At 60.1% G+C, this 13,807-nt stretch overlaps 1 protein-coding gene and 1 long non-coding RNA gene across 2 annotated transcripts in view; one reads left to right on the top strand and one right to left on the bottom strand.

The window, feature by feature from the left end:
• Window positions 1–60: 60 nt before the first annotated feature.
• LOC128901787 (uncharacterized) lies at window positions 61–6,049 on the bottom strand. Its single transcript, XR_008463522.1, has 4 exons — window positions 6,001–6,049; window positions 4,372–4,471; window positions 2,252–2,423; window positions 61–178 (listed from the first exon to the last, which is right to left on the bottom strand). It is a non-coding gene; the product is annotated as an uncharacterized LOC128901787 (long non-coding RNA).
• LOC128901785 (chromodomain-helicase-DNA-binding protein 3-like) overlaps window positions 2,274–13,807 on the top strand; it is a 74,934-nt gene continuing 63,400 nt past the window's right edge. The window contains 5 exon segments of the mRNA XM_054183936.1: window positions 2,274–2,409; window positions 2,506–2,886; window positions 5,588–5,718; window positions 5,721–5,858; window positions 13,634–13,752. Coding sequence (XP_054039911.1) covers window positions 5,595–5,718; window positions 5,721–5,858; window positions 13,634–13,752 — 381 coding nt within the window. The 5' untranslated portion in view covers window positions 2,274–2,409; window positions 2,506–2,886; window positions 5,588–5,594.

Raw genomic sequence — 13,807 nt, 5'->3', positions numbered from 1 at the left:
GGGCAGGAGCACGTGATCCAGGTGGGGGGGGACACCGGGGGGGGGGGGCACGGGGTGGCCCCGCTGTCACCTGGGGTGGGACCCCCGGGGTGTCACCTGGGGGGGGACGACCGGGGATGTCCCCAGTGTCACCTGGGGGGGGGGGAGATGGTGGACCCCGGGGTGTCCCCGCTGTCACCTGAGGGGGGACATCGGGTTGTCACCGCGGGGGGGGGGGGGGGGGGGGGGACGACGACCAGGGATGTTGTCCCCAGTGTCACCGGGGGGGGGACGACATAGGGGGTACCCCGGGATGTCACTACCGTCACCTGGGGGCGGAGAGATGGGGGACCCCCGGGGTGTCCCCGCTGTCACCCGGGGGGGGCAGAGGGGACATGGGGGACCCCCGAGGTGTCCCCCGTGTCACCTGGGGAGGGGCTGGGGGGGGGGCATAGACACACAGCCCCCCCCCCCCCCCCCCCAAGATGTGACCTGAGCCCCTGGGATGTTCCCACTGTCCCCTGGGGGGGGTTGGGGACGTGGGGGACCCCCGGGGTGGGGGAGGAGGGTCTTGGGGTGCCCTTGTCCCCTTTTGAGGTCCCTTGTCCCTGGCGGGGGGGGAGGTCCCCCCCATTGGGGGGTTCCCGTGTCCCGGGGGGGGGGTGGCGGTGGTGTGTGACCCTTGTCCCCGGGGGGTGTCCCCTGTCCGGTGCCCCCCCCTCCGTTGCTGACCCGGGTGTCCCCAGGCCTGCGGGGAGCAGGCGGGGGGGCTGGTGGGGCGGGCGCTGCCCTGGAACGCGCACGGGGGGGGCTACGCCTGGCGCTGCGGGGGGGCCCCGCTGCCCCTCGACGGGCCCCCCCCGGCCCCCGCCCCCGACGGCTCCGCACCCACCCTCCTCCTGCACTTCGCCGACGACTTCCGCGAGGAATGACGGCGGTACGGGCACCCCAAACCCTCCCCCCCCCCCCAAAAAAAACCTGCCACCCCCCCAAAAACTGCTGCCACCCCCCCAAAAACTGCTGCCACCCCCCAAAACGTGCCATTCCCCTGCCACAACCTGCACCTCCTCAAGCCTGCTGCAACCCCCCCCCAAAAAAACCTGCACCCCCCCCAAAAAACCTGCACCCCCCCCAAAAAATTGCTCCCCCAAACCTGCTGCCCCCCAAAACTGCTGCCCCTCCAACCTGCTGCACCCCCCCAAAAACCTGCACCCCCCCCCAAACGTGCCACCACCCCCAAAACCTCTGCCAGTTGGGCCCCCCCCAAACCCTCACTGGCCCCCCCCCCCCCCCAAACCCCCACTGGGCCCCCAAAACCCACCCCCCGTCTCCTCCCTTTGCAGCCCCAGGGAGAGGCCGTGCCCCCTCCCCCCCCCCCCAACAGACGGACGGTGACACCGGGGGGGGGGGGTCTCCAGGAGGGTTCCCCCTCATTTTTGGGGGACAAACTGTAACTTTTTGAGTAGAAATAAATAAGCCTTTGCCAAAAAACAGCCAGAGCGGAGCCTCGGGGGGGGGGGGGACAGGGTCGCGGGGTGTGGGGGGGGTCACGGGGACACTTGGGGACCCTTTTTGGGGACATCCCCCCCCCATGCTGGGACCTGGCAGCCGGCTCTTGGGGGTCCTCCGGGGGTGATGGTGGGTGGTTGACACCCTGTGTCACCCCCCTATGGGGTGGCACAGCCCCAGTGTCCCCAAGCGTCACCCCAGGGGTACCATCGTGTCCCCCCCGTGTGACAGTGACGCTGTACCCCCCCATAGGGTGACACAGCCAGGCTCAGCCTCAATGTCCCCGAGTGTCCCCCCGGGTGATGGTGACACTGTATCCCCTCATCAGGTGATACAACCTCAATGTCCCCAAGTGTCACCCAAGGGGTACCACTGTGTGTCCCCCCACTAGGGGTGACAGTGACGCCGTACGCCCCCCCCGTAGGGTGACACAGCCAGGCTCAGCCTCGATGTCCCCAAGTGTCACCCCAGTGGTACCACCACGTGTCCCCCCACTCCGGGTGACAATGACGCTGTACCCCCCCGTAGGGTGACACAGCCAGGCTCAGCCTCGATGTCCCCGAGTGTGCCCCCTGGGTGACGGTGACCCCCCCCCCCCCCCCCCCCCAACACCACCACCATGGGGGTTTTTTCCTGTGGGACCGGCGGCGAGTGACAGCGGGTGACGCCCGCCGGGCGCGTGGTGCCGGCTGTTTGTCCCCGTGGGTTGCTGCCAGCCCCTGGCACGGCCACATGTCACGTGGGACGTGTCCCCGCCGCTGACCTGACGCCCCCCTGGAGGGCTTGCGGCGTTCCCGATGGCCGTCTGCCTGTCCCCGTCCCTGTCCGGCTGTCCCTGTCCGCCTGCTCCGCGGTGGCACCGGTGTCCCCGAAGAGGAGGGTCCGGCGGTTGTCATCGTCAGGGCACAGGCGGTGGCGGGAGTAAGTCAGCCGAGCTGGCGGGTGACATGGGGTGCGGGTGGGTGACTCGAGGTGCTGGTGGGTGACTTGGGGTGCGGGTGACATCTGTTTCCACAGGTGTCACCCATCTGGCTCCGGCGACACCGATCCACACCCTGAAACAGCCGCCCAGCACCGGCTCACTGACCCCCCCCGAGCGCTCAGCAGGGGGACGTCTTGACCACCGGCTGTGTCGACACTGACCCGGTGACACCGTGCAGGATGGTGTCACCCTCCCGGAGTCACCGCCGGACCCTCCGGCAGGTCCCTCATGGAAAGCGCCGGTGCCGGAGGGAGGGTGGGCAACACCCCTGGCTCTGCTGGCACCGGGTGACACCTCGACCACCGGAGACGGCGGGAATGGAGAAGAGCTGTGGTGCCACCGGCCGGGCCCGGTGACAAACTCACTGCTGGTGTGGCGGAGAGGGTCACCTACGCACGCTGAACGGAGGGGAAACGGTGAAAAAGGAGACAAATACCCCAAAATGAAAGCGAGGGTGGGGGGTGGTTGTGCCGAGACGCCCGCAGGGAGGGTTTGGGGGGTGTCATAAAGGATGGGGGGGGTGTGGTGTGCTCTTAGGGTGAAAAAAGCCACGAATTGCCCCAAAAAGACAAGCGGAACGGGATCTACCTGGCACTTCCCGCAGCACAGGGTCATCCTGGGGGGGTTGAGGGGGATTTGGGGGGAATTTGGGAGGAATTTGGGGAGTCACCAGGGGGTTTTGGCACCGGTGTCGTGGGGCGAGGGTCATCCCTGTCCCAAAATCGCCTGGTTTTGTCTATTTTTGTGGGTTTGCAGAAAGCTGGGGGGGGTGGGGGGGTGGAGGGGGCCGAGAGCGAGAGGCCGCTGCCCTGGCCGGCCTGCAACAACCGGTAGCGGCCTTTGGGGTAAAAAAACCCCAAAATGAGGAAAAAAAAACCCACCCCAAACCCTCAGTGTTTTCTGGTTTTTTTTCCCCCCCTTTTTCCCACTTTTCCCCCGGTTTTTGGGGGCAGGAGGAGGCCCCAGCACTGATCCCCCCTCCCCATGGGGCGATTCGGGGCTCGACCTCCTGCCCCCCCGCCCCCCGTCGGCTCATCCCCCCCCCCCCCCGGCGTTTTGGGGCAAAAAGGCCAAAAAAAAGAAGGAGGCGGGAGGTTAAAAAGGCGGCAAAAAGCCACGTGCGAGGGGTCGGGACCCAGGGCCCAGCCCAGGCGGTTTTGGGGAGGTTTTGCTGGTTTCTAGGGTGGTTTTGGAGCATTTTGGGCAAGAACACCACAAAAAACTCACACACACACACACACACACACCCCGTTATGAATTTTGCCCGTTTCTCCTCAGTTTTTTTTGGGCGGGGGGGGGGGACTCTGCAAAGCAAGGGGTTTGAGGCGGGGGGCGGTTGGTTAAACCCCGTCCCCGCCGCCGAAGGGACTTTCAAACCCTTTTTTTTTTTTATTTTTTATTTTTTATTTTTGGCCTTTTTAAAATATTTTTTTCTTTTTTTTGTTTTTTTTGTTTTGTTTTTGTTTTTTTTTTTTTGTTCTTCCTCCCCTGCAGCTTAAAGAAAAGTCAAAAAAAAAAAAAAAAAAAAGGCAACCCATAAAACCACTCCCTTCTGAAGTATTTAAAAGTAGGGAAGGGAGGGATAAAGAATAAAAAAAAAAAAAAAAAGCGCTCTTTTTTTTTTAATGTGTGTGTGTGTTTTTTAAAAATCCGCCCCCCCCCCCCCCCCATCGTTTTTGGCGTGGACTAGTGAAATGGGGGGGGGAACGGGGGGAAAAAAAAAAATAAAAAAAGCGGCGTGACTAGTATGGAACTAGTTAACCTTTAACAATTTATGCTGATGTCACACTGAGCATGAGTACTGATTAATCCGCCCCCCCCCCCCCGAAATATTTTTATTGAAGGGGGGGGGGGAAGTATAAGGAGAAAGAGAGCAAAAAAAAAAAAAAGAAATAATTTACCGCAGCCATCTTTGTTTTATGCAGAAATCTTCCTCCTTTCGGTTCCCCCCCCGCGCCGGGAATACACAAATATTGTTCATCTCACGCCCCGAGCCGGGATCTGCAGAGATTATATATAGAGAGAGAGAGAAAAAGAGATAAAAAAACCAAAAAAACAACAAAAAAAAAGAAACCAAACAAAAAAAAAAAAGCCAAAAAACCAAAGCAAACAAGCCAAAATACAACAACAACAACAAAAAAATAAGCAGAATTATGATTATTCACCCGCTCGGGCTGTAGCGGCGACGAGGGGGGGGAACCTTTTTTTTGTTGTTTTTTTTTTTTAATTATTATTTTTTGTGCCTTTTTTTTTTTTTTTCCTTGAGGCGTTTTTGGCTTTTTTTTTCCGTGTTTTTTTTTTTTTTTTTTTTCCCCAAAAAAATCTTTTCTAACCTCCAGGAAGGTGTGTGTGTGGGAGCCGGGGGAGGGGGGTGGTGGGGGGGGGGGGGTCGACTTCAAAACCACCCCTCAGCCGGCCATTTTGGGCTTTTTTTTTTTTTTTTCTTTAAGGGGGGGGGGAGGAATTTTTAATTTTTTTTCCGCCTTTTTTCCTTTTAACCCCCCCTTTTCTCCTCAAGTCTCTTTTTTTTTTTTTCCAATTTTTTTTTGGGGGGGGGGGGGTTGCTTTTTGTTGTTTTGTTTTGGTGTTTTTTGGTTTTTTTTTTTAAATTTTTATTTTTATTTTCCTTTCCAGGTGGTGGTTGGAGTAGGGTGGTGTGTGGTGGTGGTGGTTTGGGGGGGGGGGGGGGGGTTGTTCAGATTTAAAAATAAATTTCGGGGCGGCCATTTTCCCTCTTGGCTCCGGCGGGAACGCTGTCCCGCCCGCCCCCCGGCGAGGGGGGGGGGGGGGGGGGAATGATTTTTTTTTTTTTTTTTGAGGAGATTTTAAGCGTTTTGGGGGGGTTTTCCGCCTTCTTTACCAACCTACCGCCCTTCCCTCCCCTCAGCGGCGGGGACCCGCCGGGGCCGGCCCGAGGGGGGGTCGCCCGGTCCCGGTTTCCCCGGTGCCCCCCCACCCCCCCCACCCCGCGGTTGGGGGTGGGTTGGGGGAGGTGGGAGAGCGCGGAGGGTCCCCCCCCCCCCCACCCCCCCCCCCCCCACCCCACCCCCCCCCCCCCCCACCCCAACCCCGTCCCTCCGCCTCCCGCCCGCCTTCACTCCCGTCTCCCCCCCTCAGCCCCGCCATGGCTTCCCCTCTGAGGGAGGACGAGGAAGAGGAGGAGGAGATGGTGGTGTCTGAGGCGGAGGGGGACGAAGACGACGAGGAGGAAGAAGACGAGGACGAGGAGGAGGAGGAAGACGCCGCCGCCGCCGCTCTCCTCGTTACCGGCGGCCACCGCCGCCCCGCCGACATCTTCCCCCGCCGCCGCCCGCCCCGCCGCCGCCGCCACCGCCGCCGCCCCCCCCCGTGCCCGCTCCCGCCGCGGGGCCGCCGGAGGCGCCCACAGGTAAAACACCCCCCCCCGGGGGGGTGTCCGTGTGTCCGTGTGTGTGTGTGTGTGTCCCCGTGTCCCCCACACGGTGTGTGTCCACCCCCCACCCCCCCCCCCCCTCCTCCGGTACTCCCCCCCCCCCCCCCCTTCCCGGTACCGGTCCCGCCGCTTCCCGCCGCCGCTTCCCGCCACACACCGTGAGGAGAGGGAAAGGGGGGGGGGGGGGGGGGGCTGTTTGTAAACAACCGCCCTAACGGCCGCGCGCGCGCTGGCCAACGGTCACCCGGTACCCCCCCCCCCCAGCTCCTTAACAACCCCCCCGCAACAACCCCCCCAGCGGTAGGGCCTGAAGGGACCGGGTGGGTGGGGGGGGTTGTGAGGGGATGTGGGGGGGGTTGTACCGCCGGGGGGGGGGGGGGTGTGAGGGGATGGGGGCGGGGGGCGGGTTGTACAGCCCCGGGGGGGGGTTTGTGAGGGGATGGGGGGGGGGGGGGCTGGTGGGACACCCCGGGGGTGGTTGTTGTGCCCATCCTGTGGGGCGATGGGGGCTGTTGGGGTGCCTGACAGGATCCACGGCGGTTGTGGGGTGATGGGGGCTGTTGGGGGCCTGTGAGGGGTGGAGGGGTGTGTTGTGCCCCATCTTGTGGGGTGATGGGGGCTGTTGGGACACCGCAGAGGGTCCAGGACGGTTGTTGCACCCCCTGGTGTGGGGTGATGGGGGCTGATGGGTGCCTGACAGGATCCACGACGGTTGTGGGGTGATGGGGGCTGTTGGGACATCTCAGAGGGTCCAGGGAGGTTGTTGCACCCCATTGTGTGGGGTGATGGGGGGCCGTAGGGTGCCTGACAGGATCCATGGTGGTTGCGGGGCAAGGTGGGAGCTGTTGGGACACCTCAGAGGGGTCCAGGATGGTTGTTGTACCCCGTGGTGTGGGGTGATGGGTGCTATTGGGTGCCTGCAAGGGGTTGAGGGGGGTGTTGTGCCTCATCTTGTGGGGTGGTGGGGGCTGTTGGGACACCTCGGAGGGTCCAGGACGGTGGTTGCACCCCATCTTGTGGGGTGGTGGGGGCTGTTGGGTGCCTGTGAGGGGTTGAAGGGGGTGTTGTACCTCATGGTGTGGGGTGATGGGCGCTGTTGGGTGTATAATGGGACTTGAAGCGCTTGTTGCACCCCATGGTGTGGGGTGATGGGGGCTGTTGGGTGCCTGACAGGATCCATGACGGTTGTGGGGTGATGGGAGCTGTTGGGACACCTCAGAGGGTCCAGGATGGATGTTGCAGTCCACAGTGTGGGGTGATGGGGGCTGTTGGGGGCCTGGGAGGGGTTGAGGGGGGTGTTGTACCCCGTCTTGTGGGATGGTGGGGGCTGTTGGGTGCCTGACAGGATCCATGACGGTTGTGGGGCAAGGTGGGGCTGTTGGGACACCTCAGAGGGTCCAGGATGGATGTTGCACCCCATGGTGTGGGGTCACAGGGGCTGTTGGGTGTCTGACAGCGGTTGGTGGGGTGTTGTACCCTGTGGTGTGGGGTGATGGGTGCTGTTGGGTGCCTGATGGGATCCAGGATGGTTGTAGGGCGGTGGGGCTGTTGGACACCTCACAGGGTCCAGGGTGGCTGTTGTACCTTGTCGTGTGGGGTGATGGGTCCTGTTGGGTGTCCGATGGGACCCAGAGCAGTTGTTGCACCTTGTGGTGTGGGGTGATGTGTGCTGTTGGGTGCCTGACAGGACCCAGGATGGTTGTGGGGCAAGGGGGGCTGTTGAATGCCTCAGAGGGTCCAGGGGGGCTGTTGCACTCCATGGTGAAGGGTGATGGGTGCTGTTGGGTGCCTGGCAGAAGTTGAGGGGGGTGTTGCACCCCATGGTGTGGGGTGATGGGTGCTCTTGGACACCTCACAGGGCCCAGGATGGCTGTGGCATCCCATGGTGTGGGGTGATGGGTGCTGTTGGGTGCCTGACAGGTTTTGGGGGTGGTGTTGCACCCCGTGGTGTGGCGTGATGGGGGCTGTTGGGTGCCTGATGGAATCCAGGGTGGTTGTAGGGCAATGGGTGCTCTTGGACACCTCACAGTGTCCAGGGTGGCTGTTGCACCTCGTGGTGTGGGGTGATGGGTGCTGTTGGGTGCGTTATGGGACCTAGAGTGGTGGTTGCACCCTGTGGTGGGGGGTCATGGGTGCCGTTGGGTGCCTGACAGGATCCACAACGGTTGTGGGGCAAGGGGGGCTGTTGGACACCTCACAGGGTCCAGGACGGTTGTTGCACCCCATGGTGAAGGGTGATGGGTGCTGTTGGGTGCATTATGGGACCCAGGGTGGTTGTTGCACCCCACATGAAGGTTGATGGGTGCTGTTGGGTGCCTGATGGGGTCCAGGTTGGGTGTTGCACCCTGACATGTGGGGCAATGGCTGCTGTTTGATGCCTGACAGGAGTTGAGGTGGCTGTTGCACCCCGTGGCGGGGGGTGATGGGTGCCGTTGGGTGCCTGACGGGACCCAGAGCGGTTGTTGCACCCCGTGGCAGGGGGTGATGGGTGCCACTGGGTGCCTGACGGGACCCAGAGCGGTTGTTGCACCCCGTGGCGGGGGGTGATGGGTGCCGTTGGGTGCCTGACGGGACCCAGAGTGGTTGTTGCACCCCGTGGCGGGGGGTGATGGGTGCCACTGGGTGCTTGACGGGACCCAGAGCGGTTGTTGCACCCCGTGGCGGGGGGTGATGGGTGCCATTGGGTGCCTGACGGGACCCAGAGTGGTTGTTGCACCCCGTGGCGGGCTGTTTGGGTGCTGATGGTCTCGGGGGGTCACCGGTGTCCTTGCAAAACCCCCTCCAGGACGGCCCCAACGTCCCCAGGACCCATGGGTGTCCCAGCGCTGGCTTACCCTGGGCCCGAAGGGACCCTTCCAGCGCGGTTTATTGTCTTTTATTGGACTTTTTTGTCTTTTATTGTCATTTCTTGTATTTCTCAAAGCGTCATTTCTCGCTCTGGGCGGCTCAGCTGCGCCTTCACCCAAAATTTTGGGGGCCCCGGTGGTTTTTGGGGCCCCGTTTGCACCCTCCAAACTCCCCCCGATTGGGTGGGTGCCACCAAGAATCCCTCCCTGGGGGCCTGGGCGGGTGTTAAAAAACCTGAGAAAGGGGGGAAAAACGAGGATTTAGCGTGAAAAATGCCCATTTTCCGCAGCGGGGAGCCCTGGCCGGTCCCCAGCACCCGGCTTCGTCGTTTTGGGGTTTCAAAGACCTTTTTGGGTGGTTTTCCCTGAGGTGGGCACCTAAAATTGCCCATTTCTGTGCAAAATGGTAGGTTTTTTTTTCCTTCTGAATGTGACTTTTTTTTTTTTTTTTTTTTTTTTGCTTTTGCTCATTTGGCTTCAAACAAGGGGGGGGAAAAAAAGGCGTCTCGTAGCCCAAAGTGGCCAGTTTGATCGAAAAAGCAGCTTGGATTTTTTTAAAGCGAATCCGCTCACTTTGAAAACGCTGAGGAATTGACTAAATTTGGATTTTAGAACCCCTGATTTTCTGGAAAAGCTTAGAAATGAGGAGATTTGGATTTAAACCCCCCTTTCCACCCCCCCCCAAACTGCTCGGAAATGGGGAAATGTAGATTTTAGAGCTCCCCAAAATGCTCAGAAATGGGCAAATTTAGATTTTCGAACCCCTTCCAGAAAAGCTCAGAAATGGGTAAATTTGCGTTTTAGAGCTCCCTCTTTTCTGCAAAAGCTCAGAAATGGGTAAATTTGCTTTTTAGACTTCCCCCCCCCCTTCTTTTCCCCCCAAAATGCTCAGAAATGGGTAAATTGGGATTTTAGAACTCTCCAAAATGCTCAGAAATGCTTTCAATTTATATTTCAGAACTCTCTCTTTTCTGGAAAAGCTCAGAAATGGGTAAATTTGTTTTTTAGCCCCTGCCTTTTTCCCCCCCAAAACCCCTCAGAAACCGTCCGATCTCTCTTTCCAGCGCGGCTGCTGCTTCCCTGGCCGTTGCCTTTGACTTTTTCTTGGCTTTTTGGGCAATTCTTTAATTATTTTTTTTTCTCTCCGCAGCCCTGATCCCGCAAATTCTCCACGTGGGGCCGCAGGGACGCCCCCAAATCAGCCCTAAAGTCACTTTTTAAAACTTTTTTCTCCCCAAAACAGCACTAACGCCCATTTTTTAAACTTTTTTTCTCCCCAGAACAGCACTAATACCAATTATTTTGAACTTTTCTCCCCCCAGAACAGCTCTAATACCTATTTTTTAATTTTTTCCCTATTCCTAGCACCAATAATAGCTATATTTGTTAACCTTTTTCTCCCCAGAGCAGCAGTTTTTTAGGTTTTTAAGGTTTTTCCCCGGAGCAGGAGCAGTGGGAGTCCAGCCTCTGTCCGTCCGTCCCCCCTCCGGGTGCTCGGGGCTCCGCAGATTTGAGGTGAAATAACACTTTTTCCCCACTTTCCCGGTAGGAGGCCGACCCCCTCCCCCTCCTCCGCAGCTGAAACTTGTTATTTTTTGTAGGTTTGGTTTTTTTTTTTCTTTTTTTTCCCCTATTTTTGCCGTTTCCAGCTTGTCCCGGCTGAGAACAATGGCGTCAGCCGGGGGCCGCGGCGGCTGCCTTCGAGCGCCGGTGGCGGGGGGGGGGGGGGGGGGCAGCACCCACACCCACAAATTTTCATTTAAAAAAAAAAAAAAGCCAAAATCAGGCAAAAAGTTGATTTTAATTTTAATTCCCTCCCCCCCCGCCATACTGTGTCACTGAGTTACGAGGCAAAGGTCCAGCCGGTTGCCCCACCGGCGGAGCCGGCCAGAAAACGGGGTAAAACACCCCAAAAAGAACCAAACTGCCGATTTTTTTTTCTCCCGCTTGGCCTCGCTCCTCTCCGCTTTGGAGCACCATTTGTCCCATTTTTTCCCCTTTTCCCCCCCCCCGGTTTTGAGGACTCCTCACCTTTTCCTTTGTTCAAACTCTTTCCTCCCCTTTTGCAGGATCACTCCCCCTTTTTTTTTTTTCTTTTTTCTTTTTTTTTCCCTGCATTTTTCCACACCCCCCCCCACCCCCCCGGCCCCCCACCCCGTTCTGCACCGCCGCTGGCTGTTTGTTTTCAATTTTAATTTTTATCCCCCCCCCCCCCCACCCCCGGGCTTTTTTTTTTTTTTGTGTGTTTTTTTTTTTTCTGCATTTTTCTCGTCGCGGCGCCCGCCCGAGGGGGGGTTGCTTTGTGTCTGGCGGAGGGTGTGCGTGTGTGTGTGTGTGTCCCCCCCCCCTTCCCTCGCTACGTTTTTCTCTCGGGGTGCGGGGAGTGGGAGCGTCACGTGTGTGGAAAATTCTCGTTGATGGTTTGCCAACGCGCCCCGCGCATGTCTGTTGGGAGGGGGGGGGATAAAAGGGGGGTGTTTTTTTTTTTTGGGGGGGGGGGAAACACCCCCAAAATGGCAGGATCGGGCCCGGTGGGGCTGAGCCCTGGCCCAGCGAGCGGCTGTGCCCTGCGGGGAGCACCCAAAGGTGATGGGGGGGGTTTGAAAAACAACCAGAGAGGGAGGGGGGGGAAACAACCGGGGGGGGGGGAATTTAGGAAGCGGGGGGGGGGGGAAGTGGGAGGGGAGGATCCGTCTTGGCCGCCATGGAAAAAAAGGCAGAAAAAAAAAAAAAAAAAAAGAGGGGTTTTTTTGGTGTTTTTTTTTTTTTCCACCCGTTGCCATTTTCTGGCGTGGCCCCCCCCACTGTACACGGCGGGGGGTGTCGGCGTTGTGCCGGTGGTCCCTGGCCCCTGCGGCAACGCTCCGGCAGCCGGCGGTGCCAAGGGATTAACCGGGAATGTGACCCCGGGTGTCGCTTCCTCTTCCCCACGCCAGCCTTGGCACCCGCCGTCAACCCCCCCCCGGACCCCCCCCCTCCGCCGCTCGGGGACACCGGGGGTTCCCTCCCCGGCGGTGAGCTTCACCCTGACCGCCGGCGGGCGGCTGGGACCTGTCAGCGAGCGCCAATTGTGATTTATGGGGGTGGACGGGTGACGTCGGCGCCGGGGGACACACACACACACACACACACACACACACGCGCCGGGCTGAGGACGTGCCAGCTCGTTGTGAGAGCCGCCGGGCAGATGTGACACCTCTCGCCGGGCTTCACCCCGACCGGCTGCCAAATAACACCGGGGACAGCCAAGGCCATGACACGGATGTAGGTGTCACCGCCCCGGGGATGGGCCTCGGGGATTCTTGGTGGCCCCCGTCACGGGGAGGCCGGTGGCCCTTGGCCAAGGGGTTGGGAAATCCTCTGCTGGCGGTTGGTCACTGTTACGGTGACACCGGCGTCCCCCCGGGTGAGCGGTTGGGAAATCCTCTGCCAGCAGTTGGTCACCGTCAGGCGGAGCGGAGCGACGGTGCCCAGCAGTTGATGGGTTTTAGGGTCAAAGAGGGGGGAATCCAGCACCGCCGGTGGCAGTTTGTCACCGTCACAGGGACACCGGTGTCCCCCTGGGTGAGCAGCTGGGGAATCCTCTGCTGGCGGTTGGTCACCGTCAGGCGGAGCGGAGCGACGGTGCCCAGCAGTTGATGGGTTTTAGGGTCAAAGAGGGGGGAATCCAGCACCGCCGGTGGCAGTTTGTCACCGTCACAGGGACACCGGTGTCCCCCTGGGTGAGCAGCTGGGGAATCCTCCCCTGGCTATTGGTCACTGTTACGGTGACACCGGCGTCCCCCCGGGTGAGCAGCTGGGAAATCCTCTGCTGGCGGTTGGTCACCGTCAGGCGGAGCGGAGCGATGGTGATGTGCAGTTCACCGCTATTAGGGTCAAAGAGGGGGGAGTCCAGCACTGCCGGTGGCAGTTGGTCACCGTCATGGGGACACCGGTGTCCCCCAGGCTGAGTGGTTGAGGAATCCTCTGTTGGTGCTTGGTCGCCGTGACGGTGACAACTGTGTCCCCTGGGCTGAGTGTTTGGGAGATGCTCCCCTGGCGGTTTGTCACCGTTGCGGTGGCAGTGGTGTCACCTGGGCCAAGCAGTTGGGGAATCCTCCACCGGTAGTTGGTCACTGTCACGGTGACACCGGGGTCCCCCTGAGCGAGTGGTTGGGAAATCCTCTGCTGGCGGTTGGGGGTCATCATGGTGACACCGGTGTCACCTGGGGCGAGCAGTTGGGGAATCCTCCACCAGTGGTTGGTCACTGTTGCGGTGACACCGTGTTCCTCCACCAGCAGTTGGGAGCCTTATTTTTGGGGTAACTGCCCCCCCATGGGGCATTTCCACAAGGTTTTTGGGGCAAATCCCCAGGGTTTTGGCAGTTTTTGGCAGCATGAAAGCCAAAATGCTACTTCCAGGCCTCTGCAAATGGGGGAAAATGCCCCAAATGCCATTTCTGGTGGTTTTTTTACCCTTTTTTCATGGCGTGGGCGGATACCATCGCTGGCGGGACCTTGGGCTGTGGCTGCTGATTTTATTATCCTTGAGTTTTGTGCAAAAAGTTGGGTTTTTTTTTCCCAAACGTCACCCATCTTTCTGTGTGTGTCACCGTGCTGGTGGCTGCGGAGGGGACTTTGGTGTGGCTGCTTGTCCCTGTCACCCGTCTCACTGTGTGCCACAACCGTGGTGGCCGCAGAGGGGACCTTAGCATGGCCACCTGTCCCTGTCACCTGCCTGTGCGTGTGTGTCAGTGGGTTGGTGGCCACAGAGGGGGCCTCATTGTGGCCACGTGGCCCTGTCACCCACCTTCCTGCGTGTCACCGTCCCAGTGGCCGCGGAGAGGACCTTGCACAGCCACCCGTCCCTGTCAGCCGCCAGCGCGTGTCCCCGTCCCCGCAGCTCAGGCTGCTGTGTCCCCGCAGATGGTGACGACGAGCTGTTGCGGGGCCTCGAGGGGGCCCTGGGGGTGAAGAAGAAGAAACGGGGCCCCCGGAAGCAGAAGGAAAATAAACCCGGAAAACCACGGAAACGGAAAAAACTGGTGAGTTCCCCATGGACGCCCTGCTCGGACGCCTGGGTCCTTCTGGGGACAACAG

Source organism: Rissa tridactyla, chromosome 28 (genome assembly GCF_028500815.1).
Source record: "Rissa tridactyla isolate bRisTri1 chromosome 28, bRisTri1.patW.cur.20221130, whole genome shotgun sequence".
NCBI classification, from domain to species: domain Eukaryota; kingdom Metazoa; phylum Chordata; class Aves; order Charadriiformes; family Laridae; genus Rissa; species Rissa tridactyla.
Note: the sequence above shows the minus strand (reverse complement) of the source record. Positions and strands in the feature narration are given on the sequence as shown.